The sequence below is a fragment of the Mya arenaria genome, chromosome 3, assembly GCF_026914265.1.
Source record: "Mya arenaria isolate MELC-2E11 chromosome 3, ASM2691426v1".
In the NCBI taxonomy this organism is placed as follows: Eukaryota; Metazoa; Mollusca; class Bivalvia; order Myida; family Myidae; genus Mya; species Mya arenaria.
In genome coordinates, this window is record NC_069124.1 from 5,605,129 (window position 1) to 5,626,436 (window position 21,308).

The 21,308-nt window shown below is 35.8% G+C and overlaps 1 protein-coding gene across 1 annotated transcript in view; it reads left to right on the forward strand.

Moving 5' to 3' along the window:
* The window catches only part of LOC128226362 (vascular endothelial growth factor receptor 1-like), a 66,084-nt gene that overhangs the window by 26,417 nt on the left and 18,359 nt on the right, over positions 1-21,308 (forward strand). The window contains exons 2-12 of the mRNA XM_052936241.1: positions 3,240-3,478; positions 5,803-5,986; positions 8,173-8,475; positions 9,392-9,546; positions 10,061-10,084; positions 11,622-11,802; positions 12,692-12,866; positions 14,225-14,349; positions 14,698-14,882; positions 18,400-18,562; positions 21,072-21,267. Coding sequence (XP_052792201.1) covers positions 3,240-3,478; positions 5,803-5,986; positions 8,173-8,475; positions 9,392-9,546; positions 10,061-10,084; positions 11,622-11,802; positions 12,692-12,866; positions 14,225-14,349; positions 14,698-14,882; positions 18,400-18,562; positions 21,072-21,267 — 1,930 coding nt within the window. The remainder of the gene's footprint in view (positions 1-3,239; positions 3,479-5,802; positions 5,987-8,172; positions 8,476-9,391; positions 9,547-10,060; positions 10,085-11,621; positions 11,803-12,691; positions 12,867-14,224; positions 14,350-14,697; positions 14,883-18,399; positions 18,563-21,071; positions 21,268-21,308) is intronic.

Below are 21,308 nucleotides of genomic sequence, written 5' to 3' on the forward strand. Positions count from 1 at the left end.
GCACCTTATAATAGACAATACATGTACCTAATGTAAAAGGCAGTACCTTATAATAGACAATACATGTACCTAATGTAAAAGGCAGTACCTTATAATAGACAATACATGTACCTTGTTAAAGGCAGTACATTATAATAGTCAATACATGTACCTAATGTAAAAGGCAGTACCAGATAATAGACAATACATGTACCTAATGTAAAAGGCAGCACCTTATAATAGACAATACATGTACCTAATGTAAAAGGCAGTACCTTATAATAGACAATACATGTACCTAATGGAAAAGGCAGCACCTTATAATAGACAATACATGTACCTAATGGAAAAGGCAGTACCGGATAATAGACAATACATGTACCTTGTTAAAGGCAGTACATTATAATAGACAATACATGTACCTAATGTAAAAGGCAGTACCGGATAATAGACAATACATGTACCTAATGTAAAAGGCAGTACCTTATAATAGACAATACATGTACCTAATGGAAAAGGCAGTACCGGATAATAGACAATACATGTACCTAATGTAAAAGGCAGTACCTTATAATAGACAATACATGTACCTAATGGAAAAGGCAGTACCGGATAATAGACAATACATGTACCTTGTTAAAGGCAGTACATTATAATAGACAATACATGTACCTAATGTAAAAGGCAGTACCGGATAATAGACAATACATGTACCTAATGTAAAAGGCAGCACCTTATAATAGACAATACATGTACCTTGTAAAAGGCAGTACCTTATAATAGTCAGTACTTTGTAATAGGCAATACCTTGTAATAGGCTATACCTTATGTACTAGGTGAACATCAGCGCAAGATGTTAGAATGTAAAGTACAGACTCAACTTACATGCTACCAGGTATTTTAGAATCTTTATTCAAAGTAGAACTTTTGCCAAGAAATATTTTTGCAGAGATACGAAAACATTGTGTTTGAAACATTGGCTTTATAATTTTGTAGATGAAAAGTTTTTAACAATTTTTTTTTCAAAGAAACCAGGTTGTAGTATTGTGACATAGCCTAAAAGTGTCTATGTTATTGGTCAATGTCCTTCAATATGCAACAGTCAATTGTAACCACAGCCCCTGCAGGTCCAGGGATAATTTTTACCGGGGATAGCCGGGGAAATGGGCTGTGTTATTTGTAACTTTCCAGGTGGCCCCGCAATACCGGGTGAATGCGGTGGTTTTATCTTCACACCAAAAATAGCGGGAAATTGGCCTTATCTAGGGTCTCTGGGGTGCGGGGGTATTTGGCGGGTGTTTTACCAGCAGATCGTCCCAGTAGGGCGGAGATTTTGCCCGGGCTTGGCTCGACCGAAAATCAAAGTCCCCGCTGTTCCCAGGACCTGGGGGGGGGGGGCGTGGTTACAATTGACTGGTGCATTATTACATCAGCTGGACAGCCTTTAACAGCCTCATCCACTGCACCAATGCCAACTTAACCCCTCTAAAAAAAGTTGATTTTAAAATAATGTTAAAAATGCATAATGATGCATTATCTTGTCATAGCATTTTTATTTTAAAATGTCCTTTTTGACCATGGCCCAAAAGGATGTTAGTTTGTCTGCATTATTTGGTAGCTCAGCTATAAACATTAGGTATTAACATGATCAACTGTGACGGCCAGATACATCTTGTAACGAGGCTGTTGAATCCCTCCCAGGATCACATATTACAAATATCGTAGATAATAAATACAGCAATTTCTTATTTTTGATAATTTATAGCAAGCTTTCTGGAAGTCTTCCAGGCTTCCAAGTCCAATTAACATACAGGTATAGATTGCATGTTATTGATTTAAAAGTCTCCTCAAAAAATCATTTCTTACAAAAAATAATATCTGATGGTAAAATTTTATGTTTAAGATATGATTTGTTTCTTTATAAAATCAACTGTCTTAAATTTGGAGGCAAGTTTATGTTTATGTCTTCGTTGATTAAATATAAAGCTTTTAAGTTGAACAACACTTAAAAGCTTATATGAATGTTATTCTTGGGGCTGTTTCCTTGGTAGGATATAGTACTGATATCCATTTTGAGAGGCCATGTCAATAATACAGTGCAGCTTGTGGTGCTCAAATTTACAAACCTCTTGGGTGAGAAGTTGTGACACCTTTAATGGTCTTTTGTTGTCATTCGGATCATTGACCAACTGATAAAAAGTGACCAGTGTTTTGGCTCAATTTGCAATGTGAGTTGTTAGCGGCTGTATACTTTTTTTATGTAAATATCAAAGAAATGGCAAAGTACTCCTGGTCTGCACGTAAAATTATAGAAAAAAATGAAATCAAATTAGGAAGTTCCTGTGGCAAAGCTATTTGGCGGACATATTTGCATGCACACATACATCATTCTGGAAAATGTAATGATTTTCAATCAGAGAAACCTAACTCTGAAGATGGATGATAAATAGACGACTTGTATGATTGATCTGCATGTGCTGCAGCGCGGTTGGAAGTTGGAAAATTTCATTTCATTACTGTTTGCCTTTTTTACTCCTGTTTGATGTTTAGTGGTTTAATTACACAGTTTAGTCTATTGCAAATTGGATTGGTACGATCTGTTGCCATGGGCTTAGTTCTGTTTCCATGAAGTGTGCTCTGACAATAAGTAGAGGTATTTTAATGAAGACAGAAGCCTTAAAATTAAAATGAGCAGCAATACACTGAAAAATTGATGATGTTGGACTAGATATTTCTACTGTTTAGTCTTCTCAATCATAGCTTTTTTTTATGAATAATTGGCCAAAATTCTCTACTCTATTTTTGAACTCCACCGTTTTTGAATGAAAGCATGCTAAATATTGTCTAGTTTCTGTTGTTGTTCAAAAAAGATAAATAACCAGTATCACCAAAAAACTGTTAAAATATATCATCACGAAACTTGGTATATGTGTTCAGATTGACAAAAAAGTTTGCTTTGACTTTATATTTGTTTGTATCTGCCTGTTGCCTTTTTGTTCAATTTAAAACACTGGAAGTTTATTTAACTGCTGCAAGAAGGAAATTGTCATGCTCATTTTCGCATTATAAAACAATATAACTGTGATTATGTAAGATTAAGCCAAATTTGTGCCACTAGCTTTAGGTACTTGCATGTCTGCCAGAACATTGCCCTTTTCAGATTGTGTTATCGACTAAACTTAACTGAAAGGCAATATAATAGATGGCATTCAGAACTTTGGTTAATTGTTGACATACATATCATGTTTGCTTTATTTAAGGCTATTATGGGACCCCTTACGATATACCAGAAGTACCAGCACCAGTTGCAGCCAAGACTACTCCTAAACACCTACCGCCCTTGAATATGTGGGCGGCAAAGAATCCTATTGTTTGGTACGACAACTCAACGCTAGCGAATGGTAGCGAAGTCTCACTGGTGACGGATGAGGCATTCAACATCACATGCTATAGTGACCTACCAGTAGAGTGGGTCATTATACAGGGGGAAGATAGCTCGGTAAGGAAGCCATTAGAAAATCATGAATTATTTATACCAATCTTTTTTATCCAATTTTTGAAGATAGCTTTTAAATACCAATTTCTGATTATTATTTTTTTAATGTTATTTATTGGTACTAATTTTTAGTGGAATTCCTTAGCCTGTAAAATCATTGGCATGCTCGGCCTTGAACTTCTGCCATATGAAGACCTTTCTTTTAACTCACTTGTCAGTAGTTGATTATAATAATCATTGGTTTGGATATTCCCGATAAGCGACCATAACTTTTCTTATGTCTTTTATTTTTGGTGACAGTTCTGTTTTCATTTATAAAATAAATATTTTTTTTTATAATTTTTCAAAATTTTAAGTCTTGATATGATTAACTGTTTATTATGCCCCCATTCAAAGAAAAGATGGTATATTGCTCTGCACATGTGCATCGGTCGGTTGGTAAGTCGGTCCGTCAATAGACCCAAGTTTGTTCGAGTGATAATTTGACAATTCCTAGACGTATGGTCATCAAACTTGACATGAAGGCTGGGCCTGACCATAAGATGACCCCTGATTGATTTTAGGGGTCATCAGGGCAAAGGTCAAGGTAAAAGTGACCCTTAATGGTAAAAGTTTGTCAAACCTTGTGATAACTTAACAATGCCATCAAACTTAGAGGCTCGTCCTGACCAGTAGATGACCCCTATTTATTTTAGGGTCATCAGGTCAAAGGTCAAGGTCACAGTGACCTAGAATGCTTAAAGGTTTTCTGAGTGATAACTTGACAATGCCTGCACCAATTGACTTGGAGGTTCAGCCTGACCAGTAGACCAGTAGATGATTCCTAGTGATCCAGCGGGTAATCAGGTCAAAGAGCAAGGTCCCAGTGACCTTAAACACAAACTTAACTTTTCCTTGACCTATGGTCATCAAACTTGACATGAAGGTTGGGCCTGACCAGTAGGTGGCCCCTATTGACTTTCGAGGTCATCAAGCCAAAGGTCAAGGTCACAGTGACCTTTAACGTGAAAAGGTTAACAAAGGTTCTCTGAGTGATATCTCAACAATGCCTGATCATCAAACTTGACATGGAGGCTGGGCATGACCATAGATGACTCTTATTAAACTTTAGGGGTCATCGGGTCATAGGTCAAGGCCACAGTGACCCTGAATGTGAAATGGTTGTTTCAGTGATAATTCAACAATGCCTGCATCCCTGGCTCTCCAACATGACTTATGGGTTTGGCCTGACCAGTAGATGACCCCCTTTTGATTCTAGGGGTCAGCAGGTTGAAGGTCATAGTGACCTTGAATTCAGAAATCTTGTCTGTTTGATAACTCGACAATGCCTGTACCCATGGCCCTCAAATTTTAGGTTGGGGATGACCATTTGATGACCCCAATGGATTTTGATGCAAAGGTTATAATCCATATTCATCATTATAATTTACCTATTCCCTGCTGCTTAGAGGATACATTTTTATCTGCAAATATCAGTCATCATCTGAACATGATTAAAAGCTGTACCTACAATCCTCACACTTTGAATGGTCATAATCTTAAAATTGCTTCAAAGGCATCCAATGTCAATGACAAATCAGCTGTCATTTCGGTCCATGCATATTTCATTTAATTGTCCAAATAATCCTGACAACATGGCGCTCAGGGGGACATAATGTTTGACAAACATCTCGCATTTTGGATAGTTTGAACTATTGATAAAAGTTATGCATTGATTAAACTATAGATTTTTACTTCAAAATAAATTAAAAGTTTATTTTTCAGATTTAATAACAGAGATTTAAATCTTAAATTTCATATGATTATGGCTTAAATAAATGGTGTCAAAACATGAAATCTGAATATTTTGTTTTTATAATGCTCCTGAAGGTGGGCATATTAAACTTGCACTGTCTGTCCATGTGGCCGGCTTAATTTCTTGTGTCCACTTTGAGGGCATTTGTCATTTACAATGACAACTCTTGTATTAAATAAGGAAGGGCCTCATTTGACACTTGCATCCTGTTCAACTGACTGATGGCATTGGCAAAAGTAGGTCAAAAAATGTGTAGGCTCAACCTATTTTTGATTATATATATGTTGCTTTACCAGTGTGATTTAGATTCTGCTCTAATATTTTGTTTCAACCAGCAATGGTCCATTGTTATATGCCTCCGGAGGGTTCACTTTCCATGGAATGAATCAATTATGTCACTGAGTTTATCGATGACGGCCCTTTGGCATTGTGATTGGCATTTGCCTAACTCCATGTATAATTATGAGTGTTAGATATAAATCTCTTCCTTCTCTTGCAATCAAATTTGAATGAGTTTTGATTTATTCTTCAGGGTCCCAAGTTTGAGCTTAGTTACCACAGCAACGTTATAGTAACACCTCGATACAAGGAGAATGGTTATCCGTTTGGCGCTAATCTGTTTGTCGAACCGATCAAGTGGGACATTACGGGAGAGTTTGTATGCAGGGTCGTTGCCAGTCAGAATTTCAACACTTCCTTGTACCTCTATGTTGAAGGTTAGTTGTCTTCATTTTAGAAAAAAATTGATAAAATCTTTTCATCATATCATGTAGTTGTGGAATCTGATATTGTAAGTGTAAATAATCAAAACATTTTATTCAATAAATATCACTGACACAGTTTCCATTTACATAACTGGTTAATACTCCTGATGGAATTTTTAAATGTTTTTCAAAGAAAAATCCAGGTTATTTTTATCGGTGTACACCATCGGCATGGAGAATGGGCACTGGGCAGATAAGCGGGCAGGCATATAGGTTTTGACTGGCGGGCTTAAGGGCATCTAACAGGTGGTTTTCACTCAGTAATATTAGTAAGATTTGATAGATAGTAATGGAACTTGGTGTGTGCTGTAGGTATCTTATGTGAATTACATAGCTTGGAAGTGTTTTAGGTATTGACTCATTGTGTATGAAGCTCATTGTGGAGGCCGGTGTACTTGCAACTGCATTCTGAGTTGGTGGGTTCAGAGCTTGGATAGGTTGGGTTGAGGTCACTATTTCTAAAATCAAAAAAAACAGTTTCCTCTCAATAATTTGAATTATGAAGTGGAGATTGACCTTGAGATTGCATTTGGGGTTAGTGGGGGTCAAGGTCAATGTTGATGAAATAGAAAAAAATGTTTTTGCTCAAAGACTTAAGTTAGAATTGATGTATAGTGCTGAGACTTGGTGTATACATAAGATAATATTGAGATGTGCCATTACATTACTTTGGAATTGATCAAAGTTTCTATAACTGAAAAAGAACTTCAGTTTAATAGGAATAATTTGAAGTGATGAAATTTGGTATGTGGAAAATTTTTGTTTTGTTACTAAACAAAGCAAAAACTGTTTGGGCTCAAATGCTTCAGTTAAGAAAACATATGAAATAAACTTAACTGACATGTACTGTTGGATTGCATTTTGGGTTGTTATAAAAAGGAATTGACATAGTTTTGGAGTTGTTGTCATAGTTGTACAATCATGTTAACTATGACCATATCTATCAAATGTTAATGATGATTCATCTTTAAAAAGCCATTAAAGATGTATACATATAAACTTTTTGTAACAGTATACTTGTCATCTGTGACAGACTAGTATGCCAAGGTGTAGCATGGTCCATAACTCTGATAATATTGTCAAGTTATGTGGTTTAATGAATGAGGAAAACCTGACACAAACTTTGACTTACCATAAATGACTGGGTATTAGACGCATTTTTCCCCTCAGATTTCGATGTAAAAAATGCCTGCGTCTAATAACAAGTAACAAGCTTTTGAACTTTTTTTTCTGAGGTCGATTTTAGGCCGAGCGTTTGTTTTGATTTATGTAGAAAGGGATGTTACTCGCGTCATATCGATTGAGTATATACGGGTTAAAATGGCAGTTGAAGATCGGGATACGGTATATCGTAAGATGTTTATATTTAAAAAAAATATTGTACGATAAAAATTATTAAAATTATTCATTATTAATTTGAATAAAACAATAATTAAACATGCACATAAAAAAGCAAAGTTGGGCACTGTCAAAATATTTTTTGTCAGTTGTACGATAAGGTGTGAAATTTTTTCACTGCCTTTAGACCTGTTTAACATACCAATACCACAAACTGATGCGATAATGGTCTTGTTTTTTTTGCACTTTTCCATGTTCTTTATTCTTTTCTGTAGGTGTTGACATTTTGAGAACAAATCCGTACAATATAAGATTTTTGCATAACTTCACTTTTCATTCTCGACAGGTTATCATTTACGATATACTGCCAGAAAGAAATCTTACAAATACTTATAGTCATAAAAAGTACTTTTCAGTGCCATCCAGAAACAAATTGTCACACTAAGTACTTTTCAGTGCCTATCCTAACATGAAACGAATAAAAATGAAACATATTTTGCATAATCATTGTATGGTTTTAAAGATAACCATCGCCATTTTCACGAACAATTTTTTTTTATCACTGTCAACAAACATGATGGCCAAGATTGGCGGACGATTTTGACATATTTTCTATGCGTCCTTTAACCCAAAACCTAGATTAAAAGTTTTTTCTCAGATTGTTCACGGAATTTTTTGCCTGCGTCTAATACCCCCTGTCATCTTATACCCTGTCATTTACGGTAATTGCTTATCGCTTTTGTTTTAAGTCACAGGGTCATAAGTCTTAATTCTGTCTAATGCATTCTTTTTTTTTTCAGATGCAAGTCACCCGTTTGTGTACCGGCACTACATGAACATACCGTACTACCCAAATTACCTCAGCCTTATCTTCGGACATCGGGGCATTATCCCATGTAAAACAGGCTATGCCAACCTTTCTGTGGAGTTGTACAAGGTGTCACATCCTAGTAAACAGATGTTTCCGACAGACGGTGTGGTTTTTTACCCACACAGGGGTTTTGTCATAGAAAATGTGACAAGTTCTAATGATGGGATCTACACATGTAACACCACTGTGGGAAATGACACAAAAGCCATGACCTTTACTGTTGTTATAGAGAGTAAGTACAAACATATTTGAAAAAACAAATCATGCAAAAGTGGAGTTATTTCTGCCTGAATTGTTAGTTGGTATCTTATGGCAATAACCCTACAATGATAAAAGTTGTCGTATAAATCCATTTCTGCAATGTCATAGGAATTGTATTTGTTCCTTGGAATTATATCAATACATGTAAAGCTCTAAAATGTAAAAACACAAAAATCGTACACACAAGTAATCACTCCCGCAAGTAATTAGTCACACAAGCAATCACACATACAAGAAATTATGCACACAAGCAATCACACACACAAGCAATCATGCAAACAAGCAATCATGCATGCAAGCAATCATACACACACGCAATCAGAAACACAAGCAATCATGCAAACAAGCAATCATACACACAAGCAATCATACACACAAGCAATCATACACACAAGCAATCACTCACACAAGTAATTAGTCACACAATCAATCATACACACAATCAATCATACACACAATCAATCATACACACAGGCAATCATACACCCAAGCAATCATGCACACAAGCAATCATACACACATGCAATCATGCACACAATCAATCATACACACAAGCACTCACACAAACAGGCAATCTTGCACACAAGTAATCATGCACAAGTAATCATACTCACAGGCAATCATGCACACAAACAATCACACACACAAGTTAACAGCAGCACACAAGGAATCACACACACATCTTATCAAGCACACAAGTAATCAAGCACACAAATAATCATGCACACAAGAAATCACACACACACACACACACACACACAAGTGCACATTATAGTTTATTGTGTATATCTGCAAAGTGGTACTTAAAATCATTAAATGAACTAGAAATGTGTGTTCATTTGATTTCAAAACTATTTCTATGGCATAAGTGTCTCTATCTTCCCCAGTACCTCCGGAGACTCCACCAATGCCGTATTTTGAGCCGAAAGAGGAGAGATATATACGCCTTGTTGGACAGGAATTCACCCTTGACTGCCATGTTCTCATACCCTCGACAAACATTCTTGCCATGAAGTGGTCATACTTTACAAATGAGAGACAGGTAGGAGAGAAACGAATGGATTGTTGTATAAATTTAAATATTTTTGATGTTAAGAATCAATTAAAGGAATAAGTAGCCTCATTAAATAAGACATTTTAACAGGTAACAAACAGGAATGAGTTTTAATTAAAAAAAATCACCAGTGAAGCAATATTTGGAATTTTCTAATAGTTGAATAGTTTCAGTGATTGTAATCTCAATCTGTCAGTTTCATTCCAGATACCACTCCCATCCCCTTTCCCCCTCCCCCTTTATTCCCATTTGGCATATTGCTGTTGATTTAATCTTTAATCTAAGTATTGATTTGTTTGAAACACCAAATACTGAACTAGAAACAAGTCTGAAATTTGCATGATTCTATCTGACATATTTCTAGAACAATTTCTGTAAAAGAACATTTATGTAAGAGTTACATCCCTTACGATCATACCTAACTTCTGAACCCAGCCTGTGTCCCAAAATGTCTCTGTGAATGCTGAATGTTACCATCCTTTCTTTATCCATTCTCTTGTAGGACATAATGCTTGAAAATCAAAAGGTAAGAGATGGCAACATAGAAAATATACTCACTACTTTTTATCCATGGCTTTTTCTGCATCTTGCACTTGTCTATGTTTATAAGGAATTGTGATATAGCCTTTGTGATGTCCTTATAAATCTAAAACTGTTTGATATATTTACTTGAAACATAGAACGCATGTAACCATTGACAGTACCTACTACCAACATGACATTGTGTATCAAAGCCTGTAACTCTGACTTGAATAATAGTAGAGTTATGGCCCCTTTTAAAATGAAAAACAGATGAGCATTTGTATCTTTTTGCAGTGTTGTTGTTTAATTTATTTGAGCCTAATTGTTAAGCTAGCTTTATGGTGATATAAATCACAGTCTTGTCAGTGTTCTTGTGGTAGCAGCAGGGAGCAACAATGGGAACTATGCTTTCTGGGTTAGATTTTCCATTCCATATTTAAAAAAAAACAGTATGAAACATTTCTGTTGAATTGTACATATTTAAGGAGACAAGTGGTTTTGCTTTGGGAATATGATGGAAAAACTGAAGAAAAGCCACCCTGGTGCATGTTGTTCATATGTGTATGAAATAAGATTAAAAGCGCCTGATTTAAAGCTTACTAGTCTTTACAGACAGATATTTTATTTTTGCATACCGGGTGTGTGTTTTTGGTCATGTGACCAGTGCCGAAAACCCCGTCTTACACCCCCCATGTAGGATGAGTCACACGCAACAACGAGCCACTTCTTATATCTATTATTGTATGATTTATGAAAAATATATTATGCCATTTCAATAAAGTGCAACCAAATATATAAGTAATAATGGAAAATAAATTATCATAAAAACGTGACTATTAAAGGAACTATTTGACATCAATAGTGATTTAAAATTACTGTGCTTTATGCCGTCAATTAACAATGTCGCACAGGCTTTTTGGTGAAATGTACAAAAGTGTGTTTTCTATGTCAATAGTTCCACAACTTGATAATTTTAGATATGCAAGAAAAAATATCAATCATATTTTTCCGGTCGCGATCCAAAAATCAAACCCTTGGCAAGCCTCGTTACCAGCTTACATGCCCAAGGGTCTGATTTTTCTATCCGTACCGGAAACACATGAAAGATACTTATAATAACAGTTTACTTATCATGGTTCTCATATATATATATACAAATGGATATTGCAAGAGTTTTCTTATGAAATCATTTATCTAAAACTAACACACTTGTGAATGTGGTCTTTACTAATATTGTGGTTATTCATTTGTGTGCAAATCATCACTATGCTTGCATTTTTTTAGATAAAATTACTAAGTGGTACTAATAGTTTTGAAAAGTATTTTACATGTGGTTCAATTTAATACGAGTCATTGGTAGGCTGCATAACTTGATATTGAATGACAATAACTATGAGATTCATGATGATTTAATTTCTAAAAGACAAAATCTTTTGTTGAAATACCTTACTACAATTGAACTTTGCTCTCTGACTAGACCAGACAAGGGTTGGAATCCAGTTCTGGTTCTATTGTTAAACAATTGTTTTTAAAATTCCCAGCCTTCTCCACGAATTTCCATCTCCAAGCCGACGCAGGAAGTAATACCAGGAGGACATTCTCGTTGGAGCTCCCGTCTCCAAGTTCGTCAGCTTGACTTAAACGACGATGGATTCTACAAGTGTATAGCTTGGATGAGTGATCGCTCCAGCGGATCTGTGGAAACATATGTTCATGTTTATGGTAGGTTAAAATCATTATACCCGAGATTTTTATTTTAGGGGCTATATAATTATTGCGTCTGTCTTGTCATGTCAGATGGCTTGTCAAAAACCTTGTGCCATATTTAGCTCCAAACAAATTGCACCTACACTCAGTAAACTTAATAGATATGTTATGCACCTGCTGTTGTTTTTGTCACATTTCTCTGGTGCTAACAAGAGAAATAGCCATTGACTCAATCAAGAATCTTCGAAAAATCTTGCAATTACACCTACAAACATGAATCTTCATGAGTATGTTAGTCTGTATAGGCTGTTGTGCGCCTGCTATTTCTTTAGATAAAAATCAATCAAAAAAATATATTTGTCTAACAAGACTTATGGCCTTTGACGAAGTAAAAAATGGTCTGCAAAGATCTCACATTTGAATATTCCTCTGCATCAAGTCAGCATCTGAAGACATTCATCACTGCTATGTTAGCTGGAGTTAACTTCTCATTTTTGAATGAAAAAGGTCAATGTGTTGTCATACCCCATAAGTCATGAAAAAATATACCCTATAAATACCCAAGTCAACGCACATATACATATATGAAGACCTGTAACTCTGAATATTTATCTACTTATGTCCAATAAAGAAAGCAGAAAGCAAGCTGAATAAGGCCTGTTGAAAGCTCCAAATATCCCTACTACTTGTCTGCAAAAAATATAGATTTAATCCAGAGTGTTTGTCCTGAACTGTTTATAATGTAAAACAACATAAACAAAAACAGAACAATACGCCCATTGTAGACATGGAAATCTCGAAGCAAACGTCAGAAAGGCTTTTGAAATGTAAGTTCATGTGATGGAGGCAGAAGCAATGATTCAAGGCCAATGTTTTCTACTGAATGATTTATTTTATATTGCAGAAAAAGCATTTCTGAACCTCACTACTTCAAATTTAAAGATCCGAGTTGAAGAGCATAGAAATGAGTCTGTAAACTTTGAAATCAGTTACCATGCAATTCAAGAGCCAGACTATTACTGGATGAAAGGGAATGTGAACGTGACCAAACAAATGACAAAGATTCTAACTGGAAAACTGTGAGTACTATGCAGGCTTAATTTAATACTGGGTCATAGTTGTTGAGTATGCAACTTTACAGCAGAATAACTTCCTTTTCTGAGAATAAATTTCTTTCCGGGCACATCAATGCTAATATTCTGAACACTTACCTGTGTAAAACCTCTTTTGTATTCCAATTTTGAGTTCTCAATTGCTTGATAAACACATTTCTTGTAATTAACTTGAAAAGGGGAAAAATGACTTTATTATTATTATTAGCAGAGGCGGTAATCACGTGATTCATTGTTTTGATACCAAGCATTAAAAAATGGCAGCGCCCAGTGAGAGGGTATGTATTTTTGTTAAGTTTCTCTCAATAATAAAACAATTAAATTTTGTAACATAGACCATGTTCCAGCACCCAATTTTCCCCGTTAATTGGTACCTTAATTTTGTTAGACAGTCCAAAAACTCCATTTTAACCACTTCAAAGGTTAATCAACATTCGTCGTATAAATGTGATAAATAGTCAATATTTACATTTATGGATTTTGCTTGCTATCATGCCCTACTGCATGTATACAAATATATATTTATACTTTTAAGTGTTATAATTGTTTATGGTTATCATAACTATGGGCAGAGAATCGGGTTATACAATTTTTAAATAACCTTTACTTCGATACAAAGTAATGAATGCCTGGACTGTTCAATAGAATTCTTATTTATACTAAAACAATATTAGAATAGACATTAGAATTGATATACAACCTGTATAGTACTATGCTGCAGAATTAGTATTCGTTTTCAGCTGTTCAACGACTAGTTTATCAGCCTGAAAAACAAATTCAAAACACGTTTAAGATTACGTAGTGCATGGTTCGAACAATATTTCTTAAGTGCTTGGTTCTAAAAATGATTGTAACATTATTTCGGAAACATACGTACGTTGCTGTGGAAACAAAACTTAGGGCATACCGATAGGTGTTCATGCAATGTTTTTAAATAGCTCTGTAAGCGAAATTGCGTATATTAAGGACAACATTTAAAAATAAATGACAGTTCATGCTTGGTTCTAAGATTTCCGAAGCACATTTCGCCTCGATTGAAAACTTGTGACACGCATTCCAAATAAACTACAGAACTGTCTAACAAAATTAAGGTACCAAATAACGGGGAAAATTGGGCGCTGGAACATGGTCGATGTTACAAAATTTAATTGTTTAATTATTGAGAGAAACTTAACAAAAATACATACCGTCTCACTGGGCGCTGCCATTTTTTGATGCTTGGTAACAAAACAATGTATCACGTGATTACCGCCTCTGATTAATGTTACAGGAAATTTAAACTTATTTGTTTTTCTAAATCTTCAATATCCCTTGTTCTTATTCAGAGAAGAAAGGGATGTGTTTTACCTGAAGATAAACTATCCTCGCCGTGAAGATGCGGGCATATACACATTTGTTGCAAGACAAGATGTTGCTAGGGCAACCATTGACGTTGAACTCATAGTTGATTGTAAGTACAACAAATGTCAAAAATCCATAAAGACAGATCAAATGATGTCACAATTTAGGTACTAAAGAACTTGATCTTTTAACCTTAAAAGAGGATAACAGTTGTTTATACTTTTATCATAGAGATAATGGGTTCAAGCTCCATCGGGATAAAAAGTCATCAGAATGAACTAAAATAAAAATATAAGTACAGGTATAAACTTAACTATTCACAAAATTCCTTTCATTTTAAAGGTCATGCTCCTTGTTTATTTAAACACTTCCTACTATTTTGAATTTATATGCATTTAAATGATAGGCCTATTAAAGAAATTATGATTTTATAGTATCACCTACATTTTTTATCTAGATATACCGACAGTGGACATTGTCAGCAACAACACTAATGAGTTTTATCTGTTGGACATGGAACATGCGCTCAAATGCGTTGCTGAGTCTGTTCCCCCACCCAACACCATAGAATGGTACTGGATGACATGTACCTCACCAACCAACTGCTCCATGACATACAATAACTTGGAAATGGTCACTATGGTATATCTTTATGTGTTTTAAGTTACGGTTCATTGATTAAGTAAACCTGGGAGGAAAATTGCGCCCAGTGTGGGGCTGGAACTATGAGCACAGCACTTTAACTAAATGGGGCTTCCTACCCCAACACACTTCAACTCTTACTCATGATTCAAAAACTTTACTGTTTATATACATGAAGCATACCGTATTATATCATGTATAGGACGCTAGCATAGATAGGACGCAGGCAAAAAAATAGTTGAGAAAACGGGTAAAAACCCTTGATATATAAGATAGGACGCAGCGGAAAAATGTCAAAATCGGAGCCGAAAAATTGAGGTTGGTCAAGTATTTATAACATATATATTGAAGTAAAAAACAAACAAAAAATTGTATATAAGGCATATTTTGGTAACTGTCTTGTGTATTTCGATAATTATTGTCTTATTTTGGTAATTTAGTGTACACAACAATGATATATGTCTTGACATTTTGAGAACATTTACGCATATTATAAGACTTATACAAATGCCGTAATAGTCCAGACTGACAGTCAACCGTTGCAATAGTCTCGACATGCTTTCTGAATGACAGTCAACCGTTGCAACCGTTGCAATCGCAACAAAACTGTGTATTGTCAAACCTGATGATTGTTTTGATAAGGCTTGTCGCTGTGCGGATTAAAGCATGTCGGCATAATTAAGTGTCAGTAATTAGCCTTGCCAGCGGAAGGCACATCGGGTAAAGTGTGAACAAACAACCATAAGGTATTACCATCACAATAGTTTGTTCTATTGATGTTTTTCTAATAACAGACAGCGGGTGTTTTTCACACCTCCGCACATTTGAAAAGATTTGATAGTGATAATAATGCTACTTTGCGTTATGCACATTCATTTATCAATTTTTTAAAACAGTAACATACAACAAAATGTTTTGTAAAATATCGAAACATTAAAATCATAAACAACGATTAATTGATATTTACCTCCTTTCCCGATTTCCGTTGCCGTTATAACTCAATCCAGTTAAAGTGCTGACTCACATCGAGTTTTTGTGAGTAGCGTCCCTTTTATAAAAAAGTAAACACTCGTGTTTTTTTCAATTTATTTCTCAATAAATCATTTTAAAGTAAACATTCAATATATTTCTGCGTGTGTTAACTTGCGTGATTTTACCTATGTCAGTTGTTCTCTTCGGTGACGCAGTACAGATACTTACTATTACCGCGTTCTTCCCCGGTCCGATATTTTCAACCTGAAATGGACTTGGAAAAAAACAGATGAAATTCTAATAGCATAGAAAGGACGCAGGCAATTTTTAAGACGAGAATTGGGGGTAAAAAAGTGCGTCCTATGCATGATATAATACGGTATATAGAACACATCTTACCAGTGACAATATACATATCATTGATACTGTCAAAGTACACATCTAACCAGTGAAAATACACATATCATTGATACTGTAAAAGTACACATCTAACCAGTGACAATACACATATCATTGATACTGTCATAGTACACATCTTACCAGTGACAATACACATATCATTGAAACTGTCATAGTACACATCTTACCAGTGACAATACACATATCATTGATACTGTCATAGTACACATCTTACCAGTGGCAATACACATATCATTGATACTGTCATAGTAAACATCTTACCAGTGGCAATACACATATCATTGATACATTCATAGTACACATCTTACCAGTGGCAATACCCACATCATTGATACTGTCATAGTACACATCTTACCAGTGGCAATACACATATCATTGATATTGTCATAGTACGCATCTTACCAGTGACAATACACATATCATTGATATTGTCATAGTACGCATCTTACCAGTGACAATACACATATCACTGATACTGTCATAGTACACATCTAACCAGTGACAATATACATATCATTGATACTGTCATAGTACACATTTTACCAGTGACAATACACATATCATTGATATTGTCATAGTACACATCTTACCAGTGGCAATACACACATCATTGATACTGCACATCTTACCAGTGACAATATACATATCATTGATACTGTCATAGTAAACATCTAACCAGTGACAATACACATATCATTGATACTGTCATAGTACACATTTTACCAGTGACAATACACATATCATTGATATTGTCATAGTACACATTTTACCAGTGACAATACACATATCATTGATACTGTCATAGTACGCATTTTACCAGTGACAATACACATATCATTGATATTGTCATAGTACGCATCTTACCAGTGACAATACACATATCATTGATACTGTCATAGTACGCATCTTACCAGTGACAATACACATATCATTGATATTGTCATAGTAAACATCTTACCAGTGGCAATACACATATCATTGATATTGTCATAGTAAACATCTTACCAGTGGCAATATACATATCATTGATACTGTCATAGTAAACATCTTACCAGTGGCAATACACATATCATTGATACTGTCATAGTAAACATCTTACCAGTGGCAATACACATATCATTGATACATTCATAGTACACATCTTACCAGTGGCAATACACATATCATTGATACATTCATAGTACACATCTTACCAGTGGCAATACACATATCATTGATACTGTAACAGTACACATCTTACCAGTGACAATACACATATCATTGATACTTTCACAAAGTACACATCTTACCAGTGGCAATACACATATCATTGATACATTCATAGTACACATCTTACCAGTGGCAATACACATATCATTGATACTGTAACAGTACACATCTTACCAGTGACAATACACATATCATTGATACTGTAACAGTACACATCTTACCAGTGACAATACACATATCATTGATACTTTCACAAAGTACACATCTTACCAGTGGCAATACACATATCATTGATACATTCATAGTAAACATCTAACCAGTGGCAATATACATATCATTGATCCTGTCATAATACACATCTTACCAGTGACAATACATAGTCATATTTTTAATACTCTCTGAAATGATTTTAATGCTATGCTTGATGATGAAACGAGATTGGCCTATTATTCCCGATGTGGGGCACTTGTCTTTGAGCAAAGTATTTCATCATTTTTTTTACAAGAAATAAATCAGCGATTAGCTACAATATGGCAAACAATGGTCTTATGATATGCTTGACATTTTCATATTATTGCATCATGCAAGTTCAAATATTTTTTGTTTAACTGTATTATTTTGAATGTATCCAAGACCATCAAAACTTGTGTTACTATGGGCAGGGAGGGATCAATGTTTATTGTTGTGAACAATGATTTCATAATTATCACCTCTTTTTATGAGAAGACCTAATGGCAAAGACTTGAAGTTTAGTATTGCAATAATGAAGTGAAATAAAAACTTAATTGCTAATATAATTGCTAATTTCATGAAAAATAAAATTGATCATGTTTAACTATTATTTGTAAGCAATTAAAATTCGTCATTTGTTTTAGACTGTCAAAACTTAACAATTGAATTCATGTGTTTCCAATAGCGAGACAGAGCTGCCGTATCCTACCCGCAGATTCGGGAAAACCGGACAGCCAACAAGTTAATCAGTACACTTCTCGTGAAGGAAAAGAGAGCTGGATTTTTCCGATGCGTTACGAGGAACAGGATAGGCACCAATGATTCCCATCTGTTTTATGTTGCTACAGGTTAGAAACTAGAATAAGAAAGCTCAAAATGATTTTCCATATTGTATATCTGCTACTTATATAAATTCAGATAGTCATTACTGCCATGATCTTCATGTCATAAGTCTTGAGTTATTACAGTAGCCAGTATGTCATATGAGTGTTGAGATATTACCATAGCCTCCATGTCGTATTGAGTGTCGAGGTATTACCATAGCCTCCATGTCGTATTGAGTGTCGAGGTATTACCATAGCCTCCATGTCGTATTGAGTGTCGAGTCATTACCATAACCTCCATGTCGTATTGAGTGTCGAGATATTACCATAGCCTCCATGTCGTATTGAGTGTCGAGGTATTACCATAGCCTCCATGTCGTATTGAGTATCGAGGTATTACCATAGCCTCCATGTCGTATTGAGTGTCGAGTCATTACCATAGCCTCCATGTCGTATTGAGTGTCGAGGTATTACCATACCCTCCATGTCGTATTGAGTATCGAGGTATTACCATAGCCTCCATGTCGTATTGAGTGTCGAGTCATTACCATAACTTCTGTGTCATTTTGAGTGTTGAGGTATAATCATTGCCTCCATGTCGTATTGAGTGTTGAGGTATTACCACAACCACCTTGTCATTTTGAGTGTTGAGGTATTACCATAGCCTCCATGTCGTATTGATTGTCGAGGTATTACCATAACTGCCGTGTCGTCTTGAGTGTCGAGGTATTACCATAGCCTCCATGTCGTATTGAGTATCGAGGTATTACCATAGCCTCCATGTCATATTGAGTGTCGAGTCATTACCATAACTTCTGTGTCATTTTGAGTGTTGAGGTATAACCATTGCCTCCATGTCGTATTGAGTGTTGAGGTATTACCATAACTTCTGTGTCGTCTTGAGTGTTGAGGTATTACCATAACTTCTGTGTCGTCTTGAGTGTTAAGGTATTACCATAGCCTCCATGTCGTATTGGGTGTCGAGGTATTACCATAACTTCTGTGTCGTTTTGAGTGTTGAGGTATTACCATAGCCTCCATGTTGTATTGAGTGTTGAGGTATTACCATAACTTCTGTGTCATTTTGAGTGTTGAGGTATTACCATAGCCTCCATGTTGTATTTAGTGTTGAGGTATTACCATAACTTCTGTGTCGTTTTGAGTGTTCAGGTATTACCATAGCCTCCATGTCGTATTGAGTGTTGAGGTATTACCATAACTTCTGTGTCGTTTTGAGTGTTGAGGTATTACCATAGCCTCCATGTTGTATTGAGTGTTGAGGTATTACCATAACTTCTGTGTCGTTTTGAGTGTTCAGGTATTACCATAACTTCTGTGTCGTTTTGAGTGTTAAGGTATTACCATAGCCTTCATGTCGTATTGAGTGTCGAGATATTACCATAACTGCTGTGTTGTTTTGAGTGTTGAGGTAATACCATAGCCTCCATGTCGTATTGAGTGTCAAGGTATTTCCATTGCTGCTGTGTCATCTTGTGTGTCGAGGTTTTACCATAGCCTCCTTGTCATCTTGAGAGTCGAGGTTTTACCATAGCCTCTGTGTTGTCCTGAGTATTGAGGTTTTACCATAGCCTCTGTGTTGTCCTGAATATTGAGGTTTTACCATAGCCTCTGTGTTGTCCCGAGTATTGAGGTTTTACCATAGCCTCTGTGTTGTCCCGAGTATTGAGGTTTTACCATAGCCTCAGTGTTGTCCCAAGTATTGAGGTTTAACCATAGCCTCTGTGTTGTCCCAAGTTTTGAGGTTTTACCATAGCCTCAGTGTTGTCCCGAGTATTAAGGTTTTACCATAGCCTCTGTGTTGTCCCAAGTATTGAGGTTTTACCATAGCCTCTGTGTTGTCCCAAGTATTGAGGTTTTACCATAGCCTCTGTGTTGTCCCAAGTATTGAGGTTTTACCATAGCCTCTGTGTTGTCCCGAGTATTGAGGTTTTACCATAGCCTCAGTGTTGTCCCAAGTATCGAGGTTTTACCATAGCCTCTGTGTTGTCCCGAGTATTGAGGTTTTACCATAGCCTCAGTGTTGCCTTGAGTATTGAGGTTTTACCATAGCCTTAATGTTGTTGTGAAAGTGGGGGTATTATTACCATAGCCTTAGTGTTGTTGTGAATGTTGAGTTTTACCATCGCCTCAGTGTTGTCTTGACTGTGGAGGTACTACCAAAACCTCCAGGTTGACTTAAGTATTGAGGTATTACCATAGCCTCCATTTGGTCTTGAATGACCAGGTTTTCCATCTACAAAAATTTGTATAGCCTTACTATGCGATATTACGGAACAGTTCATGCTCGATGGCACAATGTAGCATTACTCTTAAATATTATGGAAGAGATCATGCTTGATGATACAATGTAGCCTTACTCTTAGATAGTATGGAAGAGTTCATGCTGAAGGTACAATGTAGTCTAACTCTTAGTTAGTACAAAAGAGTGATTCTTGAAGGTACAGAACCATTACATTTTTGATTGGTGCTTAGTCCTTTAAAGCATAGACCCCACAATGAATTCTTTTTTCAGACGTGGGAAATGGATTCCAGTATTACAGCAGTGCCAAACGAATGAGCCCAATTGCTGGTGACGCTGTTAGGCTTACGTTTGAAGCCAGCCTGTGGAAGTACATTAACTTTACATTAACAAACTCCACTATCGAAAATGGGACATACATCTTTGGAGAGTGGGACAAAAATAGGACTCGGTTCAGATACGAGCCAAGGTATGAGATATTTTTGAGAGTTTTCAGAAATTCAGTAAAAA